The 13,593-nt window shown below is 40.2% G+C and overlaps 5 protein-coding genes across 5 annotated transcripts; 3 read left to right on the top strand and 2 right to left on the bottom strand.

The window, feature by feature from the left end:
- Positions 1-10: 10 nt before the first annotated feature.
- Positions 11-842, top strand: GCK72_025712 (uncharacterized protein; the record flags this gene model as incomplete). The annotated part of the gene is made up of 3 exons (XM_003105563.2): positions 11-207; positions 284-444; positions 613-842. 3 exons carry the CDS (start codon positions 11-13, stop codon positions 840-842), a joined length of 588 nt encoding a protein of 195 aa, XP_003105611.2.
- A 281-nt stretch (positions 843-1,123) lies between these two features.
- Positions 1,124-1,958, top strand: GCK72_025711 (uncharacterized protein; the record flags this gene model as incomplete). The annotated part of the gene is made up of 4 exons (XM_053736454.1): positions 1,124-1,272; positions 1,319-1,466; positions 1,515-1,661; positions 1,710-1,958. The coding sequence occupies 4 exons, from the start codon at positions 1,124-1,126 to the stop codon at positions 1,956-1,958; spliced, it is 693 nt and encodes a 230-aa protein (XP_053580020.1).
- Positions 1,959-2,440: 482 nt separating this feature from the next.
- Positions 2,441-3,777, bottom strand: GCK72_025710 (uncharacterized protein; the record flags this gene model as incomplete). Its single annotated transcript, XM_003105471.2, has 5 exons — positions 2,441-3,034; positions 3,085-3,194; positions 3,245-3,407; positions 3,457-3,562; positions 3,608-3,777. The coding sequence occupies 5 exons, from the start codon at positions 3,775-3,777 to the stop codon at positions 2,441-2,443; spliced, it is 1,143 nt and encodes a 380-aa protein (XP_003105519.2).
- Positions 3,778-4,333: 556 nt separating this feature from the next.
- GCK72_025709 (uncharacterized protein) lies at positions 4,334-9,510 on the bottom strand (the record flags this gene model as incomplete). Its single annotated transcript, XM_053736453.1, has 3 exons — positions 4,334-4,636; positions 5,415-5,599; positions 9,405-9,510. 3 exons carry the CDS (start codon positions 9,508-9,510, stop codon positions 4,334-4,336), a joined length of 594 nt encoding a protein of 197 aa, XP_053580019.1.
- On the top strand, positions 9,067-12,888 carry GCK72_025708 (uncharacterized protein; the record flags this gene model as incomplete). The annotated part of the gene is made up of 7 exons (XM_003105545.2): positions 9,067-9,163; positions 9,243-10,324; positions 10,879-11,611; positions 11,666-11,850; positions 11,897-12,498; positions 12,547-12,735; positions 12,786-12,888. 7 exons carry the CDS (start codon positions 9,067-9,069, stop codon positions 12,886-12,888), a joined length of 2,991 nt encoding a protein of 996 aa, XP_003105593.2.
- Between the last annotated feature and the right edge of the window lie 705 nt (positions 12,889-13,593).

Raw genomic sequence — 13,593 nt, 5'->3', positions numbered from 1 at the left:
CTTCGACGATATGGCCCCAGTTGGACATGAAGTGAAGCAGGAAATTATCGACTCTCAGGAAGGATATGCAACTATCCAGCCAAAAACGGAAATAAGAGATAATGATGAGTCAGTCATTGCTATGATTTGTAAGGATCGGCTTCCTGTGACAATATTGGAAGGAGCTGGATTCCGAGAGTTGTTTGGGAAGTTAAGACCGGACGTTCAGTGAGTTTAAAAAAATAAAGATATTGATTAGAAATGAGAAAGAATTTAAACTCGCTGTGACACTATAGTATTACAGACTGAAACCCGTAACCTACTACATTGAAAATGCTCTGCCAACACTAAATGACAAATTGAAGGAGAAAATTCGAATAGATTTAATTTCGGCAAGCAAAGTGTCGCTTGCCTTCGGCACATTCAAGTCGCATGCTGATCGACCTGAGCACGTTTCTCTCTCAGGTGAGTGGGAAGATTTTCAGCACGATTAGCACGATTTTTGTATCGCGATAAAAAAAACTTCAAATTTGAAAGTTCATTTTTTCCTGTTGCGATTTAGACTGCAAAACTAAAGTCGGGTGTACTGACACTACTTCAACTGTTCAAATATCAAGGCAAATCAATTTTCAGCTTACTGGATGATCCCTGAAAAAATGGAACCACGACATGCACTGTTTTTCTTCAAAACTGTGCCGGAGAGTTCACCTAATGTTCTGTCAAAGCTTATAATAAACTATGGAATCCGTAACAAAACGATTGGCTACATCAGTGAAAGTCAGAGAATCCCGAGAATCTGTTGGCTGGAAAATGATTCGACTAAATTGCCGGACTTCGAGGGAATTTTGAACGAGGTGGTTTGATAATCCTAATTTATTTTCTTTACTTTCTTCAGATCGCTCGTTCTATCTATACTAGTAGTCCCGACCTCCTCCGGAAAATTGATCGCTCTGTAATTGACTTCCAAAAAGTATTTTCATGGAGAGAGCATAAAGAAATTCTGAGAGCAGTTTTGGATACATCTGCGATGCAAAATTCAGAAAATTCTTCTACAAAGGAAAATCAGAAGTGAGTATTCGGATATAATGTACCTACTGTTCTTACATACCGTTATATTAGAGATACTGAGCTGACCGAAGAAGAAATGGAAGTTTCGAACTTCGTCTTCAATATACTCGAACAACTTCAAAAAGCTAATGATCAAATTCGACATCGTTTTTATCAAACTGCTTCAGTTATTATTCCAATATTGAAAGTTTTACTCCACAAACTGACAAATGTTGTGAACAACGGGTGAGTTGTTTAGCCACCTGACAAGTTTCAACTGAAAAGTATTTAGGGCATCAGTCTCCGAACAGTTGATTGGCCGCAATGTGCTGAATAAATTGGAAACGGCATCAAACAATTCTCAGAAAAATGTGGTTCTCAAAACTGCCACATTTCTGGATCCTCGTTTCAAAAACGAGTTTTTCTCAGAATGTCACAAGGTTGGTGTATTATCAATTGAGAGGAAATTGCAAAAAACTGTTTTTCAGAACTACATGATCCACCATTTCAAAGCCCGCTTTGATAAAGTGATCAAGGAAGAGGTTCTTACCGAGGAAACGACAGATTTCGATCAGTTCGTTCAAGTGAAGAGCAGCACATCACCTTCCGAACCGAAAATCGTGTGCCTTGAAAAAGTGAGTTTCCAACAACATTTTAATAAGCTATTTTATAATACCTTCCAGGAAATCGAGGCTTATCTCTGTAAAGATACAAACTCCAAAACCGATCCAACAGATTTCTGGATGCAGAATCAAAGCCAGTTGCCAATCCTGAAGTCTCTTGCTTCAGAGTACTTGCCGATTCCAGCGTCTGCTTCAGGGACGGAAAAGTTGTTTGAAGACGGACAAAAAATGATTTCGAAGGGCTTTATTAGTGGTATACGAGATGATTTTATCTTTTGTTCAGCCAACATTGCTGGCTATGGATGTTGATGTAATTTTTATTTGCTTAGCTTTTTTACTCTGAAAATCTTTTTTTTTAATTCTCTTATCCTCTATTTCTTCTATTCTTTATCTTTTTTGTTATTTTTCTGTTCTTCTCTTGTTTTTTTTGTTCTTTCATTGAATCGCTTTCAATTAATTTACCAAACTTAAGTCATGATGAAAATTTCGTCAGAATATCAACAAGCAACTCATTTATTAGCTTAAGATAAGCTTCAGTATCACTGAAGAAGGTTACGATGAATCCGGAACAGTTAGCGCAGCAGCAAAGCATGATCAGACTTGCAACGGGCCAAGCCGGAAATTCTGTTTTGAAAAACATTCCAGGTTAGCTCCATATTGTCTTTAGTCATCCTTTTGATATAGCACTGTAATATTCTGTTCACCGTATAATAATTCAAGCTTCTTACAACAGAACTTTTATATAACACGGATAAATAGAAAGAAGGTTAATATACACTGAAAAATATGTTTCAAACTTTTGTAATAGACACAGACTCTTCATAAGTTGGTGGTGGGGCTGATGGGCCAGCTGTGTCATCACTCATTTTGGTAGGTGGCACCAAAAAGTAAGGTGGCGGCATCGACTCAGTTCTCTCAATAGCTGGAGGAGCACTTGGGACTTGAGGAACAGAAGAAGAGAGAACAATAGGTTGTGGTTGATTGGTGGGGATTGTTCCAATAATGATATTGAATTCACAGTGCAATGTGTTATTCATCGAAGTTTCGGTGTCAAGCTTCACAGACAAGCAGTATTCAACACTGATGATAGGGCACTCAAACGTTGGAGTCAATTTCGGAAGCTTCATTTTCAGTTCTTCACGTCCTTGTGACTTTGCTGCGATTTTGATGTTTTTCCTGCTCTCCACCACCCTCTTGCTGTCATCTTTGTGATGCTCGTGATGTGAGGAACAAGTGCCGAGCAGGGAATGGAGACTACCATGGTAATGTGAGTGCTGATGGAGTTCTGCACGTACACAGTAAGCTGGTCGTTTGGATGCGTTATCAATATCGATTGTGATTGGTATGACCTCTCCGGGTGCGTATGCTTGCTTTGGTAAAGTTACCTAAACAGTAATTGGAATTTTTTGTAAAGTTCATTCAGAAAAAAACCTACGGTCATTGTCACAATTCCCTTCTTGAATATTGCACCAATGTCCTTAATATCTCTTTGTTGCACAGCAACATTACCATATGGGAAGTAATTCAAATCGAAGTTAGGAATTACTGAAAATTCAGAGTTCCAAAGTTTCTAGAAGTATTGGTTCTTTTCTAACCTTTAAAATCTTCCCGTTCCTTTTTGTTAAACTTCCATGGCCTATCAAGCTCAACACGTACTGAATAACGAATATGTCCATGAAAGCCTTCGTAACTTGGTGGGCAGTCAACAGGGAGTGGGAACGAAAACGGGAAGACGTGATGACCGGCTGGTAAAAACCCCTGAAGCAAACATTTAGGTTTCAAAAACGTTATTGAGAGCACAACTAACGTTTCCGTTTGTAGCACTCCATGCAATTGTTTCACCGTTGACATAGTTGACTTCCGATGAGTAGTGCTCGATCTCCGTATAATATTCCTTTTTCCCGTCACAATATCTAAACAATTTCTTTCTTTTTTTCTTCTATAGTTTCAGTTCAAACCTGTGTCGCTGTACTCCTTCACTCCATTTTGTGTGAGCAGCTCCATGAATGCAAATTTTTAGATAACGTGCGTTGATATCTGTGCTCGTCCTGATAATGGCACTACCAGTAACATTACTGCCAGGGATGTAACCGTTTTTGTTGTCAAACACAATTTCAAAACAGTCCATAACAAAACCTAGAAGAAAAAAAATAGAGAAATGAAGGAAATAAATAAGAAATGAAAAACAAAAAATCTGAACTGATAAGAAAATGTGAGTTATCAGTTTTGGTTAAAACTAAGTTTAAATACTCAGGAAAACTTGATGACTAACACTTAGAAAACGTATTAAACTAAAATAATTGTCGTCATTCAGCATGTGTTTTGAGTTCATATCATCGTTCTTTTGAACTTGATGAAATCTTGATTACACATACAAGGAGGTATGAGTAATGAGTAATGACGACAGGAAACATATTAGAACCTGAGTTTATGCATTGAAAACTGTTTTCGGATATCAGATTCAGCTGACCAAGATTTGTGTCCGTTTAAATTATGTTTGCTATAAAAGTACACAACTGTGAGGTTTAGAATTTCTCCTTGGCTGCCTGAAACTGTTGAAAGACATGATACACTGAAATTTTTCCGCTCCGAAAACAAATTTCAGTCTTCTTCCAAATACTGAACAGTAAAACACGGTAATGAATGAATGAAGTATTTATTATCACAAAAATGAATTACCGCCTTTACAAGTTATTGTAAAGAGTATTGCATCCACTGACTTTGAATTCTTGAGTCTTGGCTGGAGTGGTAGCCAAACAGCATCTGAAGTTGTTTCCAGTCATACAGGATCCGTCATAGACAGCAGCACAGTTATGGACACAGAGGTTGTAGCAGGTCTGGTTGGTTTGAGTGGCGAAGCTGATCCATGGAGAACAGTTATCATAGGAAGCTCCTCCGTTGACAGAAGCACAATAGTTTTGACAGATTGCCAAAGTGACGGCTCCGATGGAAGAGACGAGGCAGAGAGCAAGGAGGGCACGGAAGAACTGGAAATTACAGTTTTAGGAAAGCTGGAATATGAGATGGGATAACTTACCATGGTGATTTGACAGCTAGGTGCTGATGACTTACATCTCGTCCAGTCGACTATTTATGTGAATTCACTCTCAGCAGGAATTCTTCATTATTAACTTTTTTGTACCAGATCTTTCTCACAGTTTGAAGCCTATTCATTTCTCGAATAGTTTCAAAATGTTGCGTAGGTTTTGAGCTCGAACATCTGCGGGAAGTCACATGAAATTGAGTTTTGGGTGTCTGGATAAGTATGAGATGACTCAGTGAGGATTACAGGGGTGCTTATTGATGTCAATTCATACGGTACCACGCATTTATTATGTTTCGAATTTTGTTCGAGATCTTTTTTGTTAAGCATTCTCTACACTCAGACTCCCAAAATTCAATTTTATGTCACCTCCCGCAGATGTTCGAGCTCAAAACCTACGCAACATTTTGAAACTATTCGAGAGATGAATAGGCTCCCATCTGTGAGAAAGATCTGGTACAAAAAAGTTAATAATAAAGGAATCCTGCTGAGAAGATGTTCACATAAATATGCTACTGGACGAGGTGTAAGTCATCAGCACCTAGCTGTCAAACCATCATGGTAAGTTATCCCATCTCATATTCCAGCTTTCCTAAAACTGTAATTTTCAGTTGTTCCGTGCCCTTCTCGCTCTCTGCCTCGTCTCTTCAATCGGAGCCGTCACTTTGGCAATCTGTCAAAACTATTGTGCTTCTGTCAACGGAGGAGCTTCCTATGATAACTGTTCTCCATGGATCAGCTTCGCCACTCAAACCAACCAGACCTGCTACAACCTCTGTGTCCATAACTGTGCTGCTGTCTATGACGGATCCTGTATGACTGGAAACAACTTCAGATGCTGTTTGGCCACCACTCCAGCCAAGACTCAAGAATTCAAAGTCAGTGGATGCAACACTCTTTACAATAACTTGTAAAGACAAAGAATCATATTTTGGGATAATAAATACTTCATTTTTTCACTACCGTGTTTTTCTGTTTAGTGTTTGGAAGGTGACTGAAATTTGCGAAAAAGTTACCTATATTTTTCTTATTAGTCGGGTAAAAAATATTTTTTCTAATTTCTTATTAGTTCATTTTCAAAATAATGATGACTTTGGAGACGGTTCACTCCCCTCTCCAGACACCGCGACGCGCAATTGCGGACCACCCAGCGCACTGTCATTTGCCCTCAATGGTCCCTTCCTTATTCTTTCTTTTCCGTCGCTTGCCTCGTTTTTCTCCTTTCGGTTTGCCAATGGCTGAATCACGCATTTTTCAAGCACAACGTGTTGATAAACTTGATAAACGTGTGTTGAATTAGCGTTAAACCATGTTTTCCAATCAGAAAGTTAGTGGAACCGATGGAAAAAGAAAAACATTGCTAAAACTGCACCATCAGATCTTTCAACCGCAAGTTTGTCAGAGAGTAGATTTTTCGCAAGCCTGGTCCCGGAATTTTGCAAGCCTGGTCTTTTTAAATGTCAGTACTTTCACTTTTCCGTTTAGAAACTTGGCCACACTCGTTTCAAATGCTTGTGAGTACGATTCACTCTCGTTTTTCCTGCAGTCATGTTTTGAATTAACTCAAAACACTCATAAAGAGAGTGGAAATTATGAAAAATGAGAATCGTGGCAAAAACAGTATCACCAGATCTTTCAGCAGCAAGTTTGTGAAAAAAGATGTTAGGTCATTTTTTCTTCGTATGATCCATTATTGATTTTTCATTCCGCTCCATCATTGTTTTCAAGGCGGTGGCCGAGCATACCAGTGTCTTTTGGGCGTGTGAAGTGTGACGTCTACATACACAGACCGCGACGCAACACTGCGGACCGCCCAACGCATTCCCATTTGTCCTCGATGGTCCGACATTAGTCACTCCTCATTTTTGTTTCTTTGCCACGTCATCTTTTTTTCCGCTCTTTTTCCGGTACGCCGAAAAACTGACACTCACAATTCAGTGTTTTCAATGCGCGATTTCTACTACTGTTTTTATTACTGCCTCTGCTTTCACTGCTTCTGCTCTTATTGCTTTACTTGAGTTCTTGTGATCCTGATCGCCAGTTGTTGTATTTTTGATTTAGCGTGCGTCAAACGGCTTTCTTAGTTCAGAACTTTATGAATATGCAGAGACATACATAGAGCATCGTTAATGCGCCAGGTCTCTAAGTAGGTATCATGTGCTCGGTTGATGAAGTAACGGAGTTGCCGATTCCAAATCCATATTCATTCAAATGACACGACTGGTCTTCTGCTGCTCTTGCTGTGTTCCAAGGCGATTCTGGAATACTACTTTCCAGTGAGGCGGTGGGATAAGAATTGTCTTGCTGTCTCCTCTCCTCTTTCTTCCCATGGTCCAGTCTACTGTTCCCACTTCCGCACGCCTTCGCTTCGCATTTTCTCCGTTATTTGGTTTTCTTCTTATTTTTCCACAAATTTTCATTTGATAGGGGTGTTCTTTTTTTACTGTTACTGTGTTTACCAAAAAATGTCTCCTCTCACTGTTACTTGTGTCACCTCGCAATTCTCTGACCACTCGATTCACGGAGTATTCATCGGGCAACTTGAGTATTTCGGAAGTCTCCTCCAACCTATTCAGTCTCAGTAGACAATCACCATCTCATACAAGCGCTATCGCCCATACTTGGCTGTCTTTATTTTCCACTTCATAGCTGATTTCTCCATGAATCGTTATCAAATTGCCAGCTACAACTCGAATTATTGCTTTGGTCTTCTCTAGATATAGCGTTCCAATTCGATTCTAGTTATCTCCGCTTATTAATTCAAAATCTTGATTCAATTCCGTCTTGTTCACTAGAACAGTTCTAGAAATTCTATTATCTACTGATCTAACTCCTCTAACAATTGCTGCACTCTGATGGAAGACTTTCGGTTGATTCTGCTGATTTAAACGTTTCTACAGGGATTTCCTTGCCATATGGTCCTTCCATCTACATTTGTAACACTTTTCATCCATAATCCAACATCTATCTGATGTGTGTCTTCCTCCACAATAATAACAACCACCGTTTTGTCCAGAGCTCGTCATTTTTTCACTTTTACATTTCAACTATTTTCTACTTCTGCTGATGCTTCTGCTTTTGATTTCTTCTCTACTAACTCATGATGCACTTTCTTTTTTTCACTTTTTGCTGATCGCACTATCCAGGTCCCTTGTCCGATGGCTGCGTCCTTCCGTATTTCAATAATCTTCACAATTTTGGCTTTCAACTTTGCTATATCTTGTTTCCATTGTATATATATATTGCTTTTACCTTGTAAAATTGCGCTTCCTAAATGATCAAACCTTGAATTCATAAGGGATATAATATCTCCACATCTGTCATACTACTGTACTTTGCAATGGTATAACTTTTCCTTAGTTTGGGTTCACATTCTTTCAAATCTCCTCTATCAAATGTCGCGTGTAGTCAATTGAAACGAAGTTTGAATGTTGAATGTGTCTGCCTTCTAGAAGGTTTTTTTCTTCTTGGGTTTTTTTTTCTCCAGTGTTTAATAATGAGATTTACATACCTCACGGTTTGACATATTTCTCATTTCATGAAATTGTCTTTCGAATTTTTTCTTTGTGCTTTGTTCCCTTTTACAAATAAATTTATCTGTTTTTCAGATGCCGCCAAAACGTTCTGGTGATCGTCGACTGTCCCTGAATCTTCATTCGATCAAGACATTTTCTTCTCACTGTCTTTACCACAAAATGCCTCTTCCTACTGATACTTGTGTTACCTCGATATTCTCTGACCACTCGATTCATTGTGTATTCTTCGGGCAACTTGAAATTTTCTATAATCTCTTCCAACCAATCCAGTCTCAGTAAATTATCATCGTCTCAAACGCTCTCGATCCTACCAGGTTGTTTTTTTTTCGTATTCTACTTCATAGCTGTTTGTCCACGAATCGTCATTAAATTGCCAGCTACATCTCGAATTACTGCTTTGATCTTCTTTAGCCATTGCGCTCCAATTTGATTCTGGTCGTCTCTAATAATTAGGGCAACACACGATGCAGTATCGATCTGCATTTTCACTTCCGCCCCGTTCACTATCACAGTTCTCTAGATTCTAGCAACTTCAGATTTGTTGGCATTTCGTTGCAATGTGGACCTTCTCTCCACTTCGTAACACTTTTCATCCTTAGTTCACCATTCACCTGATGGGTGTCTTCTTCCACAATGATAGCAACCACTTTTTTGTCCTGATCTTGTCATTTCTTCACTTTTACATTACGACTCTCATCCTACTTCTACTCTGCTACTACTGCTGCTTTCTAAATATGTTTCTTCTCTCATTTTTCACCAGTTACAACAAACCTTTTTCGAAACGTCTTTTTTTAAATTCTTTGTTCTCTTAATCGAATACATATATTTGCTTTTCAGAATGCCCCCGAAACGTTCGGATGATCACTCTCTGAAACGATCTCGCGACAAGACGCCTCATCGTGACAGACAAGAGTCACCGGAACGAGAGCCTTCACGTAAGTTCCCATTCTGCAGTTTTTCACTGATTCAAAACCCTGCGACTTCTTTCATTTCATATTGCTTATAATATTTCAGAACGCCGGAATTCGCGAGAGTCTCCGCAACGCCGTCAGCGAGACGCTTCACCACCCGAGTCGTCGTCGCGTCGCAGTGCTCCAACTCGTCGATCCAACACTCGGACAGAATTTCAAGTGCCGATGACTCCTCATTCGCCAACTCCGACAAAAAAGATCAAACCATCAAGTGGCGCCACCTCGTCTTCTCGTGCAAATGAATCTCCCATGGATACGTCTACTTCGACATTACGCAGAAGTTCCCGTTTGTCGAGCGATTCCGATTCCATGACTTCCATGATGGCATCTCGCCATTCCGATACGTCAAATACGGGGATTCTTCGTGACGATCGTCCACGCGTGCCAAGAAGAGACAGCTCAAGACCGAGAAACGCTGTGCACTTCGGGAATCAGTCGAATGTGAGGGACTCGAGCAGTCGTCGAGACAAAAGAGAATCGACGTCAAACCGGAATAAGTCGATGCAAAGAGATCCGAGCAGTGGCAGATTTGAAAGTGCTACCAAGGAAGCTAGAGATCACTCAAGAGAAAGAGACTCGAGCAGTCGTCCTGACAAAAAAGAATCGACGTCGAATCGTGATCAGTCGAGACCAAGAAAGTCGAGAAGGGACGAGATTGCACCGCCGGCATCTAGGAATCGATCAAGATCAAGGACTTCGAGAAATGATCATGGCGACGGGCCATCAGGAGGAGCCTCCAAATTACCGAAGACGTCTACGCGCCCGTCACGTGCTGTTTCGAGAGTTCAACCAGATCGTAGATCAAAAAGCAAGCCGAAGGGGCCAGAGATTCGAGCCGATGTCTCAACTTCAGATAATAAATTTACGTCGAACCGAAATCGCAGCTTGTCTCCGAGTCCTTCTCCAAAGTCTTCACGGGGAAAGTCATCCCATCGTTCTCGCTCCCAAAAGCCACGAAAACACAAAGATGAGGTCTCATTTGAGGAGACTATCAGGAAAGTTCACGAACACTCGATAGACTGGTTCACCAAATGCTGTATCGTGTCGATGTACAAACGGATGGATAAAAACGATCTTTCTGTCGATGTCCGCAGAATTCTCGATAGACTGGAAAGGGATGTTGAGGTAAGAGGGTTTTCTACAGCTACAGAACTTAGCAGTAAAGTATATAATTGTGTACTACATACAGTGCCGACCAAAAGTCTGTAAGTTTTAGCTGTTTTCAGTTGCAAGTGACCAACTTTGAGAGGTAGTTACGGTGAATGTCCAAGAAAAAGAATTATGAATAAACCTATATAGAACGAAGGTAGAGCTTTATTTTTGCAGTTAACAAGATTTTTGTTAGAGCACATCCTAGCAAGCTACATCTCGAAAAAGTAATTTCTCCCTCAAATTGACTCATTTCAGTGCAAAACAGTGCTATTTTTGAGCTGACCCCTCAAAGTGACCACAACTCTCTAGGGAGTGCTTGCACAAAAAAGTTGTCAACTACAAAAATGAAGCTCCACCTTTGTTCTGTATGGTTTAGGCATAATGCTCTTTGTGCGACAATCATTAATACCTTAACGTCCTCTCAAATTTGGTCGTTATTAACTGAAAAAAGGTCAAATAGTATGTCTTACTGCGCGGTACTGCACAACCTAGTTTCTCATACTGATTTTTACTTTCTTGCGTTACAGGAGACCGACTGTTGTTCCGCAAAAATTCCGGTCCCTGTACGGAACAAGGCCACTACTACGGATGACTACCGAATGCTGGATAAGCATATTAACAATCTCGTCTTGTCCGTTAAAAGAACTGGTGCCACCTCAGCGCCTTTTGACGCAAAATACCCAAAAGGCCCTACGTACACCGGGGATACGTTTATTGATCCATCAACCACATCTGCTGCCGATATTATAGAAGCCGCCGGAAACATGTTAGAGACTGGTCGCAACACAATCCATGAGACACTGGACAAGACAAGAATGCGGAATTTGATTTCCGAAACAACACGTGCTCTCAAGTCAGACGTGAAATTTTTCGAAAAATATCGTCAGCGAGATGCCATAAGACCCAGCCAGGGACATCTGCCTGTGGCAGTCTATGAAATTGAAACCAACTCGGAAGATGACATATTACTGTTGAAGGAAAGCCTTCGGGCTGCTTCAGTAGCAGTAGTCAGAAATGCCTGCGCTGTGTTCAAATTGGATGTTGATCGATTCAAGTTGGATGAGGTGACACTCATTAATCCGAACGTTTTCGTCGACGTTGCTAGACAAATCCCACAACCAACGTCTTCCAACTATCATATTCGGAACTATGCGAGGCAAACGGATGAGGAGAATTGGGCTGCTTACCTGTACACGCATGAGGTGAAAATTACCGAACTGGCTCAATATCATCAAAACGTGGAAACACTCTCCAAGAGAGGTAAGTGAGAACCAATTACTCACTTCACTTGGATTTTAATCATCAAATTTTCAGCACTCGAGAGAATTATTGAATCGCCCTCAACTCACGAGACCGTTCTCCGTCACTTATCTGGAGAACTGAAGAGCGTTCAGATTCCACTACCGAGAAATGTGAAAGCGGATAGAGACGCAATGGCCATTGCATTTGGAACAAATATAGATATCCCAAATGGTCCTGCGTATGCTGCACTAAACAAAGTGAGTTAGTTTCAGAAATTCAAAAATATCAAATCTACGCTTTCAGGAAATCGCAAAACTTCCAGAATTTGTACAACCCGTTGGTCGGAAGACTTTCTGGGCCTATGTAAACGATAAATTGCTCGGAGTAAACTCAATGCAAGTCTACTACAAAGTGCCAGGTGTCAGAACCTTTCCACATCTTGAGAATGGATGTCTCGCATCAGTCAACATAAATATCGGAATGGGTGAATGCATATGGTTCTGCGTTCCGATGGAGTTTGCAGGAAAGCTTCAAGAATTGGCTCGGGAAATGATTGGAATAAAAAACGGAGAATCAATTTTCGTTCGTGGATTCTGGCCGGTAGTGAAATGTTGTTTGGACGCCGGGATTCCACTTGTCAAGTTCATCCAAAAACCAGGGGATATGGTTGTTGTGGGCCCGGGAACTTACCACTGGGTCCAATCCAATGAAATCACTTCCCATATTGCCTGGAATCTGGCTCGTGGGACGTTCACCCAACTCGCAGCCGTTGCAATCAGTAATGACAACTACCTGTCTAACCAATACACTCCGATGATTCCAATAGAGCCAATTATCTGGGGGGTGACAGTGGAATCTAGACTGAAGAGAGACTTCCGTAGACTCTTAAAGCATCTTCTGTGCAGGTAAAATTATTTTGAAATGTTTCCAATTTTTCATCGTAATCGTTCCAGGAGCCTGTTTAATGCTAAAGTAGAAGAGGGATTCGTTTATGCTAAGAAATATACGCTGAAGAACGTCAACGAAAAACCTAATCTTCTGGCTGTGGAGCGGTGTCAAATGTCGAGATGCGGAACAGTTCTCTTCAACACAATACCGTGTGATAAAGACGGAATTGTCACATGCTATGAATGTCTCGCGAGGTATTCAATTTTCTGAAAAAACAACAACACTGAATTAAGAAAATTTTCAGACGCGGACTACTTGATATGAAGACGGAAATTGTTGTCTACATCAGACACGATATTTATGAACTCGAGGACAAATATGATGAGTTCATCAATAAGAGAGAATAATTTTGCTCCATGTGGAATACATTTGACAACTTCTGACCACCCAATTTATTCCCATAACAATTCACTCTCGCAACTTTGACTTTTTAAATTTATTGTGAACTTTTAACTAATTGTTTGTGCGTTAATTCCTTCTTATTATTTGCACTTTTTGTTCCCCAGGTCTTTCAAGCTATCCGATTTTCTTTCTGGACATTTTATATTGTTTTTCCCTAAATAATGTCAACCATACATATTGTCGCCAAATCCACTCAAATCTTTTCCATATTTCCTAGACATTTGCCAAATTCCTTCAATTGTTGCCAAAAACAGTCGATCTTTGTCATATTCGCTTTTTTCCCATCATTACCGCCATAACATTGCAACCACCTTTTGACTCGTAACGTAATTTGTGAATGTTAAGTAAGCTCTTTTGTTAGTGCGTTTTTTTTATATTGCCTAGCACTCTCCTAAATTCTTTTCTACACCCTACTTCACAATCGTGTAATGTGTTCCACTTTTACCCAAAGCTCTGTTTCTTGCAAGCTTCCCCGTACGGTTGTGTCCAATTTATCAAGTCTTTAATTTCCGGTTCGTAGTTTGTAAAGGTTACACCATTGCTCACTTATCACATAAGTACAAACAATATATTACAATGAAAAAGGTTTTGGGTTTTTTTGGGTTTTTTTTCAGAGTTCTCAGAGCCCAATTACTGGTTCAAACACTACA

Source organism: Caenorhabditis remanei, chromosome X (assembly GCF_010183535.1).
Source record: "Caenorhabditis remanei strain PX506 chromosome X, whole genome shotgun sequence".
Taxonomy (NCBI): Eukaryota; Metazoa; Nematoda; class Chromadorea; order Rhabditida; family Rhabditidae; genus Caenorhabditis; species Caenorhabditis remanei.
This window is presented reverse-complemented; position numbering and strand designations above follow the sequence as displayed.